We start from the raw sequence: 18,369 nt of genomic DNA, 5'->3' as shown, positions 1-18,369 counted from the left end.
CTTCCCTAAGAAGAGTTTGGGCATATTTTTAAGCTGAAGAATAGAATCACATGATTCCAGGAACTGACACTTGAAAAACAAAAAAAAACCAAATAGGAAATAACAAAAGACTGGAAATGGAAGTATTACAGTTCTGTATTTTTTATATCACAGTTGAAGAGCAAGTTTTTTTATTGGATTTCTTTGCCTTTAATTGCAGCCACGGTAGTTGAAGTTTCAATTTCTGTTACATCTAGAGTCCCAGAGAGGCTGGAATCGAGCCCTTTTTGTTTGCTCACCGCAACCGACACTGTTCCAGGTAGCTCAGTACATACCGCAATGACTTCTGCTTTGATCTGCAGCATCCACGACAGAAATATTTAGCTCTTCACGACCTTCAGCACTTAAGCGAGGTATAACTTCATGTCTTCAAAACATTCTCGGAACATGACCTCTTTAATTGTCAAGAATACAAAGAAAAGTTATGGGGTTCTTGCCCAAACTGGCATCAGCGTATAAACAGCAGAAACCCAGCACATTTCAGGCAGAAAAGCATGAATTTATCCAGCAGATCGCGCACACGGTAGTATATTTTGTTCATCTTGGGCAGCACAATTCCCAACAATTGCAAAGAAAACCTGCAATCTGAGTCTAATGCCAGTTCCAAACGTCCCTCAAAACACTGCTAAACTTAAAGAGATTTTGAAATCGGGAAATTAAAAAAGGCAGTTTGTTTGATCTTACAGTACTTACAAAGTTGCTTCTCCCAGGGCGTGTGGGGAAACGGCATTGATGAAGACTATAAATAGAATTAAAAAAATAAACAGCTCTTCTCCAATATTCACGTGAGCCCAGCAGCTGGGGGCTTAAGGAAAAAAAACATATAAAAAGACAATACGTATTCCCGCTCGACATTTCCCTCTCTGCTTTTGTTAGTATCAGGTTGGCAGATCCGTAACCGCCCTCTTAAAAACCGAACCAGAATTACACAACTGTCTTTAACGAACCTTATCACAAAAACGCGACCATCCTCATCTTTTAAGAGCACGGGAATGCCGTTACACTTCTCATGCCTATTGCAATGTGTTCTACCGCTGATACAGAGCCCACCGGAATCAATGGGAGTTCTTCCATTTTCGGCTCAATAGACTGTGGGTCAATGTTTGAAACTCAATTTGAAGGAAAGTGGTGTTTCGAGCAGCTTTCTCCCTCTGCCTGTAGCGTGCTAAAGCTGACAGATATCAAGATGTCTAATAGAGCTGGCTGTAAACTCATCCCCTAGCCTTCGCTCCATTTTCCTTTCATTTCCTAACGCTTAATTCTAAATACGTTACCTTCGAGGCATCAAGTTGACTTTGCACGTCCATGTTTCCCTGCAAGCTGCCTAGCGCACAGAACGCGTACATCCACATTCCTCCTTTCCTTTCAGAGAAAAATACATCAGTTTTTCAGGCGAGAAACACAGAGGAAAATATAATGTCATACATCTGATACAAGACTCAGCACTTCTAGAAATTCATTAAGCCCCTACTTTGTGGCCATGTGTAAATGTCATAAAAACACCCCATATAGATACTTGAAACAATCGTGAAATTCATTACGTCCTAAACCCCCTTGCTGTATTATTGTTGTTAAAAATTTATACCTTATGTTCTAATCTGAACTGGTTTATCTTCAGCTCACGGTTTGCATCTGACAATGCTTCTTCTGACAGAAGAAAAAAAGAAAAATTTTAGGGAAAAAAGAAGGTTTCTTCCCCCTCGTCCCCCCCGCCCCGGCCCATATAGGTGTTCTGATTAAATCGCCTCGTAACCTTTTCTTAGACAAGCCAAATAAAATGAACTTCTCGAGACTCTGGTTTCTTAAACCTCAAAACAATTCCTTGAGCTCCTTCTAAGGGGCGAGATAGAGGTGAAAGAGGACAAAGCTTCGTCCCTTAGTCCATCGAGTCACCGTGTCACACAGCCAGAGAAATCATTCAAACAGTAACTTGTCTGTGGTGTCCCAACCACAAAATAATATGTTTATTTTTTCCACCACTTTTTTTTGTTGTTGTCGTCATTTTATTGATAAAAACTACACAAAAACTAACTGATCATAATAATTAATTAAAAAAACAAAAAACCAATGTTACACATTCTCCTGTGTTTTAGAAATTGTGTCAGCCAGTGAGTTTCACCAAATACTCTTGCTTTAAAAGATTTTCCTTCTGATCCATTTCAAGCACAGCACTTCCATTTTGGTTCCCCAACGTCCATTAATTTTGCTTAACAAGCACCGCTGGACTGTAAATACGAGAGTCGTTTAACTCCGTTGCATGTTTTCCCCGTTTTTTTTAGAGCCCGAAAAGTAATTATAGTGTCAACAATGAAGCACAATGAAGATAGTAAAAATCAAAAGCACCCTCCGTAGTGTACAGCCTGTGTCTTAAATGTACATGCACCCAAGTTTCTTTGTTTCTGCTGCATCAATTGCCAATGTCCTTTTGGTTCAACATAAGCTTTAATGCCCATGTCTGAAGTTTGAAATATTAGCGCTTGACCACTAAAAAACAAAACAAAACAAAAAACCAACAAAAAAAAAGAAAAAAGAAAAAATATATCTATCTTTTGTTTCTTTAAAAAGAACAAAAATATTAAACAAATCTTTGAAGAGTAATAAACACTCAATAAGGAAACATGGCTGACCCACCCCACCCAAACCCTTCCCCTCCCCTACCCCTTTTATTTTTTACCTGTGGTTCTCCTTCCCTGGAACCGTGCAATGTAGAAAAATCAAATATACAAACAAAACTCTTAATCCATCCCTTTATGTAGCTAGAGTGAAATCTATTTTTTTTTTTTTTAATAAGAACTTGACAATCTCTCTTTAATATTTACATTGAGGAATTTGTTTGAAAGTTTAAAGCAAAGAAAATCCTGAAGTTCTCATTTCCACAGTCTGCGGAGTTTGCTTAATCCCCTTCCCTTTGTCTGTGTTGGAACATTTGCAACTGGAATGGCAGATTTTAGTTTCTTGCCTTGGTCTCTTCCGAGATGAAAGGTCCCTCAGAAGAACTCCCCACTCCGCCCCTGAAGAAGCTGTCGCCATCGTTAGTTTGGTATTCTCTCAATGTAAATGGCTGGAGCAGCCGAACGCGCGATTGTAGCTATGAAGCTGTGGTCTCGACTGAGTTCCAGGTTGGTCGTCTCAGCCTGCTCCCGGGACATGGTATCGTACCCCTTATTTACATGGAGAGGCTTATGAGCTTGGCAGTATCCGATCACTGGTTGGTCGTAACTGTAGTAGGGTAAAGTCTTCATGTGGTGAGGAACCTGCACCAGAGAAAGAGATCAAGAGAGAAAAACATGTAAATAATGGGCTTAGTCATGCATCTTGTACATCACCTTGTACACACCACGTACACCATCTGTCGCAACGCAGCCTCAAACCCATTGGGTGCTCACATTCATAGAATCATAGAACGGTTAGAGTTGGAAGGGACCTTCAAGATCATCTAGTTCCAACCCCCCTGCCCTGGGCAGGGACACTTCCCACCAGCCCAGGTTGCTCCAAGCCCCGGCCAACCTGGCCTTGAACCCCTCCAGGGATGGGGCAGCCACAGCTTCTCTGGGCAGCCTGGGCCAGGGGCTCACCGCCCTCACAGCAAACAAGTTCTTCCCAATATCTCATCTCAATCTCCCCTCTGTCAGTGTCAAACTGTTCCCCCTCGTCCTATTGCTCTACTCCACACAGTTCTTGCGGCAAGACAAACCTTTGATGCTTCTAGGTTGTCTGTAGCACGTGGAGATGTTGAAGAGGACTGCCTACACTCATGTTAACCAGTGGGTTCCTGCTTGTGGATGGACGTTACATCTGCAGAAAGCCTACCTAACCGCTGCCTCGCTCTGCCCTTTGCAGCGTGGTGAAGCCGGATTAGAAGGGGCTACTATCCATTTGGGCGACTATGTTTAGGTGCACATTTTCAAAATGGTTTCTCGTGATGAGTTTTGACCTCTTTTGGACAATCTGGCTATGAAGGCGGAACTGGAAGCTACTGATTAATACAAACCTCTTAAAAACTGGCCCTTCTTCCAGCGCTGATCATTTCTACAAAGCTGAGACCAGCCTGAGCATGTCAAAGGACTGGAAAACCTGAGTGCCAGCATGGGGAGCTTTCAGCACAGCTGGAACGCCTGTTTATTTTTTCTGCAACAAAGCAGCTTGCCCAAGGTCACGATTTCCTGGGTTCTTTATCTTAGCAAGAGAAACACCATCAAAGAGCCTCAACTGATGGCTCGCTGGACTGGAGCAGATCCACACCTTGTAAAAATCTTCACATATTTGAAAAGTCTGCAAGATCTTTCCTGAATCCCACCTCTCTCCTTCATGTAAATACTCAGAAACGGCCAGCTCTCCACCTTCTTCCCCCCCCCCCCCCGCCAATAAATGTTCTATGCTTGCAAATGTTAATCCTACAACAAAATATGATTTACGGCACAACATCAGATACAAATCTTTGCAGATAATTTTATCATCTGCAAGAGATGAGCGGATCAAGTAGAAAGAAATATGCTCTTCGGGAAAAAAAACCCCACACGCTGCAGGAGACACAGGCAAGAGATGCTGCTAGAAAACCTGAGCTCATTATAGCTGGAAATAGCCTACATTAAATTCAATCTTGTAACAAATGCCTTTTTATTTTCTGTGCCGAACTTGAAGTGAAGACTACGGAGCAAATCTATCACAAATTTCCATTGCATAGCAAACTTCATTCAAAAAGGTATGAAAAAAGCAAAGGCATTAAGACTAATTATAAGTTTTGCAGGGTTAGAGTTCCTCCTGCATTTGGATCTCCTCAGCGGTTAGATTCCTCCCCCTGCTTCTCTGCAGAACGCTGGAGGGATTCCAAAACTCTTCCAATAGCTGGAATTCAGCTGAAAACGTCATTTTACGTGACAGTTGAATGGCAGGAACGCAGGCGACAAGCTGCTCGGTAGAATTTGATGGGACAACTGTGTTCACTTGTGGATCAAATTCAGCCACAGTGCAAGAAACTATAACTCCCTTCGGATTCAGTAATATCTGTGCCAATTCGTATCAGGGCTTGAATTTGTCCTCAGCCTTTAAGGCGGCTCTTTATGATTCTATAAAAGCCAAGGACTGTTTGTGTTCTGGAGAGTTGAGAGATTGAGGTCCCGGCTTTACGGCAATAATACTCAGTACATTAACCACCCGCGTCCTGGGGGCAGCTTCATTTGCTTGTTTTCTCCCCTTCTCCAAACCGGAGTCAAAAGGATCAGGATCTCAACAACATCCCTGAATGGTGGATAAACACGCTTCCTTTGCGACTGTTTCTCAGCTGTTTTATGGAAGCTCTCGCTCGTTTTCACGTAAAAGTCAGGTTGGCATTATGTCTGAAATGATATTAATAAGGGTCACTGTGCCATTGTGTGGGGAGGGAAGATGAATGTTCCTTATCAGTGTAAAAAAGAAAATAAAATAGGTATGCCAGGCAACCCATGGGATTAAGGAAGTAATTCGTAGAAAATATTTCTGGGATAATGAAGCCCAACAGTGGATTTGCACCTCCCTGTTCTCAGGCCAGACTTTTGTATTCCTCTTTCTCTCCCTCTTTCGGGTCCCAAATCCCATCAAGGGTGGTTTTTTTTTTTTTTAAAAATAAAATAAATAATGTCAAATGACTGTCAGAAGCATTAACACTGAGGTACTTCCATGCAAAGACTGAATGAAAAAATACCAACAATCCCACCCCCCTCCCCGATTTAGTTCCTGTGATGCCACTAGAATTGAGGTAACAACCATATGAACAACTAAAAAAGAACCTCCCTGATCAACGTGAAAGCCTCCAGAGGTCTGTCCCCCCAAAATGGGGTGTCCTTTCCTTGCCTGAAACTACTCTTATACATAACGTGGCATTTTCAGAAAGACACAAGGGATCCGTTTTCATTTACAGTGAAATGACGGTACATGAAACCCAACCCCACCAAAGCTTTGTCAGGACACGGTCTTGCCTGTAGGAACTATGGCCAATGCGGGCAATTGTACCACCACTCAGCTCGATGCAAGTCAAAAGGATGGAAAATACTGATGGCAAAGTGATACTATCATATTTTTTCTCATTCGGAGATAGATAAAACATATTCAAGAATATCTAAGTTGTTGAAAATTAATCTTGTAAGTATTTTTCCTTCAGGTTCTGAAGTAACTTCTATTTTGTTTCAATATTGGCATGGAACTAATATCTGAGATACTGAGAGATGTGACCTTGGACAAGTCATTTTATGAGCTGGAAAATGAGAAGATTAAGTCCTGCCCCTGCTTGCCCTTGGAGACCAGAGCTCTTTGAGGCAAAGACTGTTTCTGCAGGGACTAAACCAATTCAACTCTAACCTAGGCTGGGACCCTTCAGCTGCCATGGGGCTCCGAAAGATGGAAAGCAGATGACAGGAGCGAAAAAAATCCAAAGAGGTCACCAAATACCTCAGTAATTAAATACACACTCTGGGACTTATTTTTTCATCTCTATCTCCAGGCTTTTTCCATGGAAGACACCTTTTTCACCAGCTGGAATGTGGGAGTTGGGCTGAGAATTTGCCTGCCAGCAAATCAAAGGTAGAACCAAGAACAGAACTGGGCTCCTCTACCACAGTGTCCTTCGCTGCCTCCTCCGTGCCACTCCGCTGCCACTAACCACAGCCGTTTGTGCTACAGAACTCTGTAAATTTAGTCTTGGAAGAGGTTCAATTGTAAATGAAGATAAAGACTGCTCACATGGAAACAAAACAGATACAAAATAAAGCTCTTTCTTTCATATAATCTGTCATAACATCTGATTCAGTTCTTGGCTTTGTGTGCTCACTCCTGGTGACGCTCCACATCAGCACGGTCTGGCGCAGCTCGTGGAGCTCAGGGGTGGGACACAGAATGCCAAGATGTTTAACAGGAGATGACGGATGTGTCTGTTTGCCGCATTTTCTGGATAATTTCTATTTTAATTTCTAAGAATGACACTGCCTACTACTTACTTGAAGGATTAAAACCTTTTGCAGTGGGAAAAAAATAAATCAACAGGAGGATTATAGAATCACAGAATGGTTTAGGTTCCAACCAGGAACCTGAAAGACCAGCAACCTAAAAGAACCAGGGACCTTAAAGATCATCTAGTTCCATCCCCCCTGCCCTGGGCAGGGACACCTCCCACCAGCCCAGCTTGCTCCAAGCCCCGGCCAACCTGGCCTTGAACCCCTCCAGGGACGGGGCAGCCACAGCTTCTCTGGGCAACCTGGGCCAGGGGCTCACCACCCTCACAGCAAACAATTTCTTCCCCAGATCTCATCTCAATCTCCCCTCTGTCAGTGTAAAACCCTTCCCCCTCGTCCCATGGCTCCCCTCCCTGCTCCAGAGTCCCTCCCCAGCTTTCCTGGAGCCCCTTTAGGGACTGGAAGGGGCTCCAAGGTCTCCCCGGAGCCTTCTCTTCTCCAGGCTGAACCCCCCCAGTTCTCTCAGCCTGTCCTCACAGCAGAGGGGCTCCAGCCCTCCCAGCATCTCCATGCCCCGCTCTGGCCCCGCTCCAACAGCTCCTTGTCCTTCTGCTGTTGGGGGCCCAGCATTCTGAAGTCGCAGATGTACACGTGGTGGACATTTTGGTTTTAGCCCACGTACGGCACCAAGTAGAACTGTCTTCTGCTCTAATGCCTTACAATAAGAGAGGATCCTGCCTATCCAGTGTTGCAGCCAGTTGATTAGTGTCAATGAATGAATCCGTGCTCTGAAGAAAGCAATGACTCTGTTATGCAATGAGCTTATTGTCTTACAAGCACTGTAAGGGTTCACATGGGTTTTGGGCTAATGAGTTGGATTAGTTAGCTAGCCTCGGCTTCTGAAGCCCGCGCCTCTGTAGATCTTCACTCTAAACATAATAAACATTGCATCTTAGCAGGCACACACTTCACACAAAGGTTCTATTACAAGCAAAATTTACATAAATCCCCAGCTACAGGAGGAAGATAAAAGATTTAGCGGTGGGAATTTAAGAATGCAAATCTTCCCTTTCGCAGACCAATTGAACTGGAGAGGTTGCCAGCTCACCAGCCTTTGCTGCCGAATAACATCTCCCTTCAAAACAAGCTGGACTAACTTGAGTTTACCTGAAATTCTGTGGAATTCTGGCCTGCATTAAAAAGGTATTTCTCAGCATTCCCTGCCGACTTTTCCTTTGACGTTCAGCAATGGTGTTCAGTTAAACCCTCAGCCATTCTAACATGCAAATACACACATCCACATTCCAATTCAGGGAGTTTGACTTCTTAATTTTTTTTTTACACTGCACTGAATTTTGTCAGCAGAAATACTGGGAGGTAAATTAGCTAACTTGTTCTACACGTTTCTGACGATGATTACCCAAAGAAAGTTCTACTAAAAAAATTAAATTATAAGAATTCAGGTCGGACTTCTGCTTCTCATGCGTGCAGCTGTTAAAACCTAGATTTTTACCAAAATATCAACAAAAATCCTTATTCTGGAACTTGAAGAAGTATATCAATGGAGGTGAAGCCTTACCGCGTAGCAACCGAACCTAGTGAGGTTTAAGGAATATCGGATTGGGGCCTAAGTGAATATCAAGTGACTTTATTTCTAAAATACTTTTCTCTCTCTGCTGTCTCTCACAGTACATTAAACACCCTCATACACTCTTAATTGCTTGCACTGCCTCCTAACAGGGGGCTTCAGACAACCTGAAATTCAGGCCCGATATGAACTCTAAAGTATGACACCATCAGGTAATGCCAGGAGAGTTTACCAGAATAGCCAGTTCTTCATATTCCTGCTGAATTATTTTCTCCTGTGCTCACGGCAACAGACTTATTGCGGTCAAGACTAGCTGAGGATCAGGCAGAGATTAACTCTCACTCAGGACCACTTGCAGTTCAGCAAGATCTAATGCTGAACCAGGACCAGGCCTGGGTTGAAATAATTTCCCGGTAAACTGTTAAATCAAATTTTGGAAACACAGGTTTTCAGAACGGATCTATTTCATGTTGGAAATATTGTGAGTTTTTTCTTGATGCTCAATTTCGAAGAAAGATCTCCCACCATTCGTTATCCTGCAGAGAAGGAAATTCTATCTTGAGAAACATGAAAGGCCGTGGATGTCTAAGGGACTCTTGGTAGCAGAATTATCGGCGAGGGGACAGAAGTGTAACATAAGGAAGGACTGACAGTCCCAGCACAGTTCCCGGGGCAAAGTCCGTGGTGGGATGGAGCGCGCTTTGTCTTTTTCCTTGAAAGGAGAACGGTATAAGGGCAAGAACTGTCACAGAATCCTCAGACAAGTAACTGCTTTGGCAAGAACCTAAAACCTGGAGCTCGGAGACAGAAGTGATGTAGACAGAGGTGATGTGGACAGAAGTGATTCACTTTCTGAGAACCAGGCTGTTTCAGCGCTCTCGGCTTGGGTACCGTGGCCTTTCACTGTTGAGACACTGCAGTTTGTATGTCTTCACCTCTGCTGTTTCTGTTTTCAAAGAGGAGGAACACACTGTTTTTTTAAAACTAGAGACATGCTCCATTCATCCCGATGGAAAATGCGATGGGGCAACCACCGCTGGCTTGCATTAGATGCATTTTCCTTCTACAAAACCAAACCGAAGAACGAATATTCTCCGGCAGTTGAACGTCATCTGGTTTCACATTTGCCGGTAACTCTATAATCCAGGTAAACTGATTTATGTGTAAATACTCGCCTACTTAATGATTACATGATTAAATTACACGCAACTTTAGAAGCTGTCCATATGTAGTGGAAACTCAAAATTACAAAATATGGAAGCTGTGTTTTCTCATTAGTGCTAATATTTAGTCTCAGAACACCATGACTTCATTGCTGAATTAGCATCATGGCTGTTGATAAATCAAATTCAGGGTTCATTTCAAACCCTATCATAATTTAGAGTAAAAATAAGCAAGATATACTATCATAGCGCTACGATCAGTGAAGCACACAGCTTCACCTCAGAGACAGATTGATTAGGCACGTTAAGCAGATATAGCTGGTATAAACAATTTCAGGGGATTTCACGCTGCTGAAAAATCACAGTTAACAACCCTGGAACATCCCTTTGGAGTCAGCTCAGAAAAACATTCCTACTCAGGAAACTGCACAATCATACGCTTCCTATCAAACCCGTTAAAGGGGACAAACGCAGACATCAAAGTCAGTTCCGAAATATGAATGGGTACGTGTCCTCTTCTGTTCCCAGTTGGAACAAACACAAAAGTGCCCGGCTGGTTTTTAAAAATAAGCCTTTTGTTCTGAAATTCATGTTTCCTAAGGTAATTCTCGTATTGACAAAAAACCCCAAAATCTCGTTTATTAAAAAAATTCAGAGCTCAGAAGTCTGAGCGCTCGGTTATGAGGCAGACTGAGGTTTTTATGAGCACTGTTTTTACTGAGGTTGTCTGTGTGACATCTGAGCATTTCAGAAAAACTGCCAACTTGATGTTTATGTGAAGGTTATCAAAACCTTTAATTAGCCCAGGTTTTCTACGAGGTACAGCTCCCACTGGGAACTTTGCCTGAGGTTGGCGTGCCTACATTCGGCATGAAGCATTGAGCAAGAGCCTTTTGGTAGCTTGAATTGTAGGTGCTAGTCCCACGACCAATTTCCTGCAATTTCATGTTCAATTTCCTTCCTGCTCCAGACAGAACCCACTTCTTTGCCTCCTCTATCTAACCAAATCAGACTAATGCTCTCTGCAGCTCGCCCTGGGAGAGGAGAGGGAGTAGGAGGAAGTCTCGTGCGGTAGCTCAAGGTCCCACGCGACGTGGCACTGAGCCCGCTGCCCCGAAATCATTAGCATCGCCACAAGAACCAACTCTATCTCCCAGTTTTCCCCGAGAAATCGAGGACATACTGCTAAACATCCGCAGAGGGGATGCTCCCCCATCCCATGGCGACGGGTAATATTGTCAGCTCCTAATCTCTTACATGCTTATACACACACATACAAACCTTCATGTATGTTCTTAACTCACGGTGCTGTACCAAGAGAGCTTTTCTTCTAAATAAAGCACAATATCTCCTTTGATTCACTTCTCTGCAGTCTTTGTAGACCACAATGGTCCTACAAACCGATCTTATGAGCATCCTACCATCCATTTAGACCAGGATCCCCTCGGTCCAGATGGAATCGTGTCCTGCCAGCCACCGAACTCCAGCTGCTGAATCCGCTTTGAGCTACGCCAACAGGGCGTTTCACAGACCGCAAGCTCCTTGTCAGAACAAGCAGAGAGCGTCCAGGACAAAGACTGCTCTGCCAACCAGATCCGAGGATTAAATCAAGGTCTTTAGAAGCAAGCCCGAAATCTTTTGAAGGCTGTAGGGGTTGGGCACAGGATGGTTTCTTCAACATGTGAAATGGAAGCCTTTTCTTTATCAAAAATTAACCTGGAGATAAAAGGTTGTGGTTGGGAGGTCTCAGATCATGTCCTAGTATAAAAAGTTGGCATCAGTGGAAATTTGGAGCCTAAATACTACAAACGACTGACAGGTGGGTCATTAACCCTACTCAATTCTTGTATTTCTGGGTAGGGAAAATGGGATCCCCAAACTGGCAGAGGCTGCGAGAAGCCAGGTCTTAGTATGAAAAAAGAGAAACAAGAGACAGGAGACACAGGGCAGAAGACAGTGCTGCCATCAGCTACTTCTGCATGTCCTGTTAACGGTCTGTTCATAGTTCATAACAAGTTAACTGATAAGTAATAACTAGAGGAATTACACACCATTGTATTAGATATTATTATAAGCATATTAACCTAATAAATTGTATGTCATGTTAATAAGCAGCTTCTGGATCTATGGGACTATGCAATACTCTACAAAATTGATTGATTTTTGTATAAAACAAAGTTAATTAAAACATATCTATTATTTTCTTACGTGGCATTAAAATATTCACCAACTTTTTAAACCACCTAGAAGCTACACAGGGTATACCATAAAGACAGAATTTTAGGATTTATCGAGTCATCCTTGCAGAGCGTATTTCATGGCTTAAAGCCCTACATAACATGACCTTGTCAGTTCTACTGACACTGTGAACTGGATTTTAAGCTTTCCTTCCCTTCCCTACAGATAACGTCCTAATCCTTCTATCCAATCACACAGACGCCTTTCCCTTTAAAACCCAACCTCTCGATGGACTCTCTAACTAAGTGCGCTTTTCTGGAGATCAGGAGAAAAATCATGCACACCCCACTGCTCCCTCTGTGGGCCGATGTGATCTTTCAATCAGTAAATGAAAAGGTTTCCCTAAAGGAAACTCCCAGAAAGAAGAAAGTCTTCTAAGCCTTGTTATTGTTCCTTGGGCAAAATATTTCTTTCAAATCGCTTTATCTGTTTGGGTTTTTTGGTTTTTTTTTTGCTTTTTTTTTTTTTTTTTTTAAACTGAGTATCTGGCTCCTGACAAAAAGGCCTGCCGATGAAAAACTTAAAGTGAGATTCACAGTAAACTTCGATTTTCCGCCGTGGTTGGCCGATAAAATAAACAAACTATCTAGATATTCTAATTGAAAAGCCATTAATATTGCTTTCAGTGCTATTAGGATAATTTCCTATAGAATTCAATACGAATGGAAGCCTGGTGGTTCAAAAAGGCTTTTAGGGATAGATTAGATTTTCAAAAGCGATGCAGAACGGTGTAGAAGTTACCTACCTAGATGCAAAAGAATCCCTTTGGGTACAGCTACATATCTCTGGGTGCCTAAATACACACACTGTCAAACATGTAGTCTCTTTCAAGGCACCTCAGCTTTCATTTAGACACTTTAAAAAGCCATTTTTTCACCAGGAATTTCTGCCCCCTATGCATTGCATTAAGAGCTGCAAAGCGTAGATCGTTTGTACGTAACCTATGAGGACAAGTCAAAGGTCCATCTAGCCACTGCTCCAAGGGATCAAGAAGAAAGAGCAGAGCACAGGTCAACAATCCGCTAATAACTTCCACAGAGCATTTTCCTGACCTCCAGCACTCCCAGCGCTTCAGCTCGCTTCTCTAAATTGCTGGCGTTTCAGGCCAGAAATGCTCTGGGCCTGGACCTTCCAAGGGATTTCAGAGCCTGAAGCATCCTCACAGGCCCTAGGTCCGGTGCAGCATTTGGGAAACCGAGCACATTGCGTCTGTCGAAAAAGAATTATGACAATAAGGGAAAAGGTAGAGCTGTTTTTCCATGCAGCGATCACAAAGATGGCAACCTGCTCCATCCATTACTCACAATAAATAAGTACAGTATTTAATATGAACATCTGATAATGCTGCTGCCACGGTGACAAATGAAGGCACTGGAGAATGAGTGAAATAAGTCTTTGTCTCATATTAAAATACTGCCTTTTCATTAGATCTGCCTAGGATTTATAGAGCGCAAAAGAGCTATCCAGAAATTGATGGTTTCTTTAAAGATTTTTAAATACTATTTAAAGTTGCGCATGGATTCTGTACATCAGGAGACCCAAAATGTACTTTCTAAAGCTGGAGAAACGTGACTCCAATTGCACAATATTTTGTCCTGAAGACATGAGTAGGTATAAACAAGGCAACGTGATGGCTTATGATTAAAACCCACACCAGCGCTAGAAGGAAGGGATGCTGGGTGCCTTCTCAGACTGAGAAAAGAAATGGAAATTTTTCCTTCTACGTTATCTGGTTATCCTATACCCAAAAGGTTTTGGCTGGAGTCAGATGAGAGTCTCAACCCATTTTTGATTAAAAAAAAAAAAAATATGCTTAGAGCCACATTTATAATTGGCACTCACTCCATTTAATATGGAAATATTAAATATACAGATAGTATCCAGCCCCTGCGCTGGGTACTGGTATCCAGCCCAGTATCCAACCCAGCCACCAAGCTATAACATGACAGAGTCCTCTTCCTCCGTCATCATTTCAAATTCAACGCTCTACATTATGGCGTTGACCTAAGACAGTAGATCATTTGGGGTTTTTTTCAGTCATCTCAAGACAATTTGAAGGGCTCCTTCTTTACGGAAAATGGGTGCCAAAGAAAAGAATAACTGGTAGAAAAAATAAAGAAAAAGATGCTCAAGCTACTGTTGTTCCACCTGACGTGGGGATCAGATAGTCTACATCAGGCTATCAACATCCAGAGCTGTTGGCCAGGAATGCCTTAAACTAAAAGAAGAGAAGCAAGCAACGCATCACGACCGTAAACGGAGCACAGGTCCAAGGAATTATTCATGTCTCCTGAGAAAACAGTGAGATAAATTCACTCTGGTGGGAGAGAAGAAAGAAACCGCTGGCACTCCAGACCCTCTTGGACACGGGAGGGAGCTCCTATTATATTGAATGTCTCAGCAGGATTCTATTCATGAGAAATTACAAGATTTTAATTGCCTCCACTGTCTCCTAGCAGAGAAATCAGTGTGTATGGTGGCACAAGCGTACTGGCAAGAACATTAATCCAGTAGCAGAAGGGACGGCTTCTCCTCCTGATGTGCGTGTGTCACTTCCATTAGCGCTGATGGGAGCAGCGTGCCCACGCCGTGAGGAAACTGCAGCCCCCCAGTTTCCAAAAGGTACTGATACATGACTCATATTGGGGTGAGGATTTATATAATCACCATCTTCGCTGAAAGGTTACGGAGCAGTCTCTGCATCCTGCAGCACCAGAAGTTAAGGCAGAGCTGGAGGGAAATGGTTATTTTAGGTTGAGAGAAAATAATTCAGCGGTGAGGATGAAGAATCGGCAGGCGGTTGCCTAGTTGCAGGTGACACGCCATGAAGGACCTGGTGGCAGGGCTCCTTGAAGGTGGTGGCTTTAGGTCAACAGAGAGGGTGGAGGGTGCCCTGACCCTGGAGACAGCCCAGCTTAGAAGGGATGGGGAATAAAGTCTTGTCCCAGCTCCTTAGCCAAACCCGCTGAACGCACAAACTGTGATGGGACAGCACGTTCAGCTCCATAACTAGGGTGCTAAAGGGGTGATGCTGCTCAGCCCTTCAGCTCCAGGGGGAAAAAAAAAAATAAAAAAATCTACCTGAACCTCAGAGGCCACCATTCTATCAAGCTCTAAATATATTAGTGCTACGGAGTTCACCCTCCACCTACCTCTGTCAAAACAAGACACTACAGAGTAATACCAGGACTTCAATTAAAGCTCATAAAAAGCTCGGATATGAATTGTATTCCTAAAGCCTCCCTCTGCTGTGAGAGGGCAAGTGTATTCTGGCATTGCTCATCTCGGAGCCGGAGACGTGCAGGGGAGGGATGCAGCAGCAGCAGCGCTCCCGCTTTGCTCAACAGCCTCCTGAAATGGCAAACAGGAGGAGCAGCGAAGGCAGGGCAGGGGCGCGCACAGTACACAGCATTAGAAAATCAATAACAAACGTGGGTTCATGCTTCAGTCATGTTCTATAGAATCTTTGTATATCAGAGATCAAGCAAGCGGAAAATTAATGCAAGACTGTCCGGCATTGCAGGCAAGGACATTTCACAATGATAGCATTATTTTTTTAATACTCCACAGAAAACAAATGACTTTCTCATTCCTCTGGGCAAGTTGTATAATATGCAGGGAAATCATCACTAAAGACATACTCAGAATCCCTGAGAAAACTGGAAGAAAGATGGGTTAGAAAATATTCTTGGCTTAGCAATGTTTGCTGCTACAAAACCAAGCGGATCAATTCAATTACTGCGTGAAGGCAAAAACAATGGGAATAATTATTGAGCAACAGTAGTTTAGTGACACTTTTAAAGCAGAGAGGAACGTCTGGATGACATTCAAAGAAAAAAAAAAACCAACAACCAACAAACAAACAATCCAAACAAACCGCGTATTAAATCCTGAAAACAGCCAGTGGAAAACATAAGAGGAGAGTGCAGCAACTACACAGAAATAAAACCACTGAAATGCCAGAAACGAAGGTTTAGTGGTCAACCCAATGAGAACTGGCAGGGAAACTACATGGTCAAGATGGTTAAAAAGCAGAGGAAAGGACAGATGCTCCAAGCTGCCTTTTCTCTGCGGAGACGGAAAGCAGCAAGTCGCCTTAATTTAGTCCCATGTCTAAGCACCAGCCGAGAGCGGCTGCGGAGAGAGGGGCAGGACGGAGCGGCTTCGGGACGGCTCTGGGTCACCATCGCCGCTCTCCCCTTCTCCAACGGCTGGCAAGAGCCAAAGCTGTAATTACCGGCCAACAGATCGCGATGTGTAAAGTCAGACCAGAAACCTGGGCTCTGAAAAAAATAATTAAAAAAAAAAAAAAGTGTTCAGACACATTCAGCCAAACAGAAACCAAGCGCCTTGCCTATTGAGGTGAGCACTATAGAATCCAGCCAGGAGAGGGCTGTAGAGTACATGGACTTCGGTGCCGGCTGGCGGGTTGCGCTGTACAGACTCTGGCATTTCAGGAAAGCCAAACAAAGCGGGCTCCTACCTCTTCTGACGCAATGAACATTAATAAGCAAAAAATCGTTGTTGCCCACTTGGCCCGTTTTAAGCTTGAGCACAGCAGTAGCGACGGAGTGTAAAAAGGGAAGAACCAGGTTCAAAGAATCCTGCTGGAAAATAAAATCTGCCCCGGGAGCTAGACTTTGAAAACCAAAGGAGCTGCTGTTGGAAATATCTGCGGCTCACGTCAACAAGAGACGGCATGCTTGAACAATCTCTCAACCGGCCAAGCATGAGCCAAATGGTTTCCAGCTACTCTCATGTTTTTTAAACTTGTTCTGTTTGGGAAAGGTAACGCCGGTGTGTCGGAAGGGATCAGCGAAAGGTAAGTAATACAGCTTTTTCAGAGTGTAGTATTCCTTTGATGCATTACTGACGTGGAGGAACATGGGGCTGTAACCGTTACCAACCTCCGGCACGGGATCTTTCCCTTTGACAGGTCTCTACCAGTTGCAGCCACCCAAAATAAATACCCAATGTCTAGTTCATCTGTGAGACCCACGCAATATCATTACCTGATCCCCCCTAATTACACAAGGGGGAAACAGATTGGGCGAAGAACTATAAAGAGATAAATAAGCCTCTCGTCATCCAAAATCTGTTGTTTATTTGCAGTGCCTGGAGGCCTCGACCAAAACTGAAACTGCACGGTGGTAACCAATGCTCGTGCGTTTAGTAAGAGTCCTTGCCCTGCAGAGCTTGTACTCCAGACAGGCACAACAGATGAAGGGTGGGAGAAAGGAAAATAGCAAACAAGAAAAAAGATCTCTAAACTGATGCACAGATTGAGGGACAGATTTTTCCACGAGCTAAATACATGAATACAGATCTTTTATCCCTAAATGACTTCCCTCATCACGTGGCCACCGTGCCTGTGTATATGTTTGTAAGCGATACAGCCCAGCATGAGCAAATCTGCAGAGCACAAGAGCTGCCGTTGAGTACACAGTGTCCACAACATACACACTGCAGAGGACCGACATCAAACCAGCTCTAGCCTGGACCCATAAACGCTCAAAGCGGATCCAGTTTAGCTTCATCCCAAAAAAGATTCAGTCTCTGTTCTCTCTGACTGCTCTGGGATGTTAACTGAAGCACAGTAAGGCAGAACAATCAAAAGACCCGTGTCAAAAGCACGATCCTGATCGGAACTAAACCACCAACGTAAATACACCCTCTGGGGGCCGGGGAAGCGATTCAGCTCTCTGGTGTCCCAAGACAGCGCAACAGAACTCAAACCTCCCAGTTTAAAGATGTTTTTGGCTTCGACACTGTAGTTTAAGGTGATGCTACCAACCTGTGGAAGGACTTCACCTACTGCTACTTTTAAGAGCCCTCTTGACTTTCGCGCAGTTAATCCAAGATCAACAAAGCCTTCACAGAACTCAGCACTTGCAAAGATGGATGCTTCAGCAGGTCACGCCGGGCTTCCTTCCAGAGGCAGCACCCAGCGATCACAGCGCACCCCAGAACACCAGGAGAACAGCTCTTTGCAGAACCCTTCTGAATCGGAGCTGCCGCCCAAAAAACTGGGTAGGTGCTGGAGATAATCTACAGAGCAGAGTCCTGCAGGCATCTCCCCGTGGCTGCCATCGCCCCAAGGGTCATTCAGACCCCTCTGGCTCCTTGTTCCTTTCTTCCCTCCAAACTGAAAAGGGAACAAAGGGGACATTGTGACTCCAGGCCAGAGTCTGGGCACTTCTCTGGTGAAGAGACAGAAAGAGGAAGGCTGGGGAAAAAAAAAACGATCCCACAGTAATCGCAGCAGGAAACAGATAAAAGATTGTGGAAAAGACATTGGATTGCTCTTGCACCGAGGTTCCCCTCTCAAGAGCACGCTCTTGAGAACACGCTCTACACCGAGGGTCTTCACCGCCAGCGGTGAGCAGCGTGAAAGCCTCCAATAAGCAGAAGGGGTCAG

General features: G+C 43.9%; 1 protein-coding gene across 13 annotated transcripts in view; it reads right to left on the bottom strand.

Annotated features, from left to right (window-relative positions):
• Positions 1-2,702: 2,702 nt before the first annotated feature.
• LRRTM4 (leucine rich repeat transmembrane neuronal 4) overlaps positions 2,703-18,369 on the bottom strand; it is a 487,149-nt gene continuing 471,482 nt past the window's right edge. For 12 of the 13 annotated variants that reach the window (XM_054180794.1, XM_054180792.1, XM_054180805.1 and 9 more), the window contains one exon: positions 2,703-3,293. In XM_054180794.1, the coding sequence (XP_054036769.1) occupies positions 3,072-3,293 (222 nt within the window). In that variant the 3' untranslated portion in view covers positions 2,703-3,071. The remainder of the gene's footprint in view (positions 3,294-18,369) is intronic. The other variant, XM_054180806.1, reaches the window with a different exon arrangement.

This window comes from Rissa tridactyla, chromosome 20, assembly GCF_028500815.1.
Source record: "Rissa tridactyla isolate bRisTri1 chromosome 20, bRisTri1.patW.cur.20221130, whole genome shotgun sequence".
Classification (NCBI taxonomy): Eukaryota; Metazoa; Chordata; class Aves; order Charadriiformes; family Laridae; genus Rissa; species Rissa tridactyla.
This window is presented reverse-complemented; position numbering and strand designations above follow the sequence as displayed.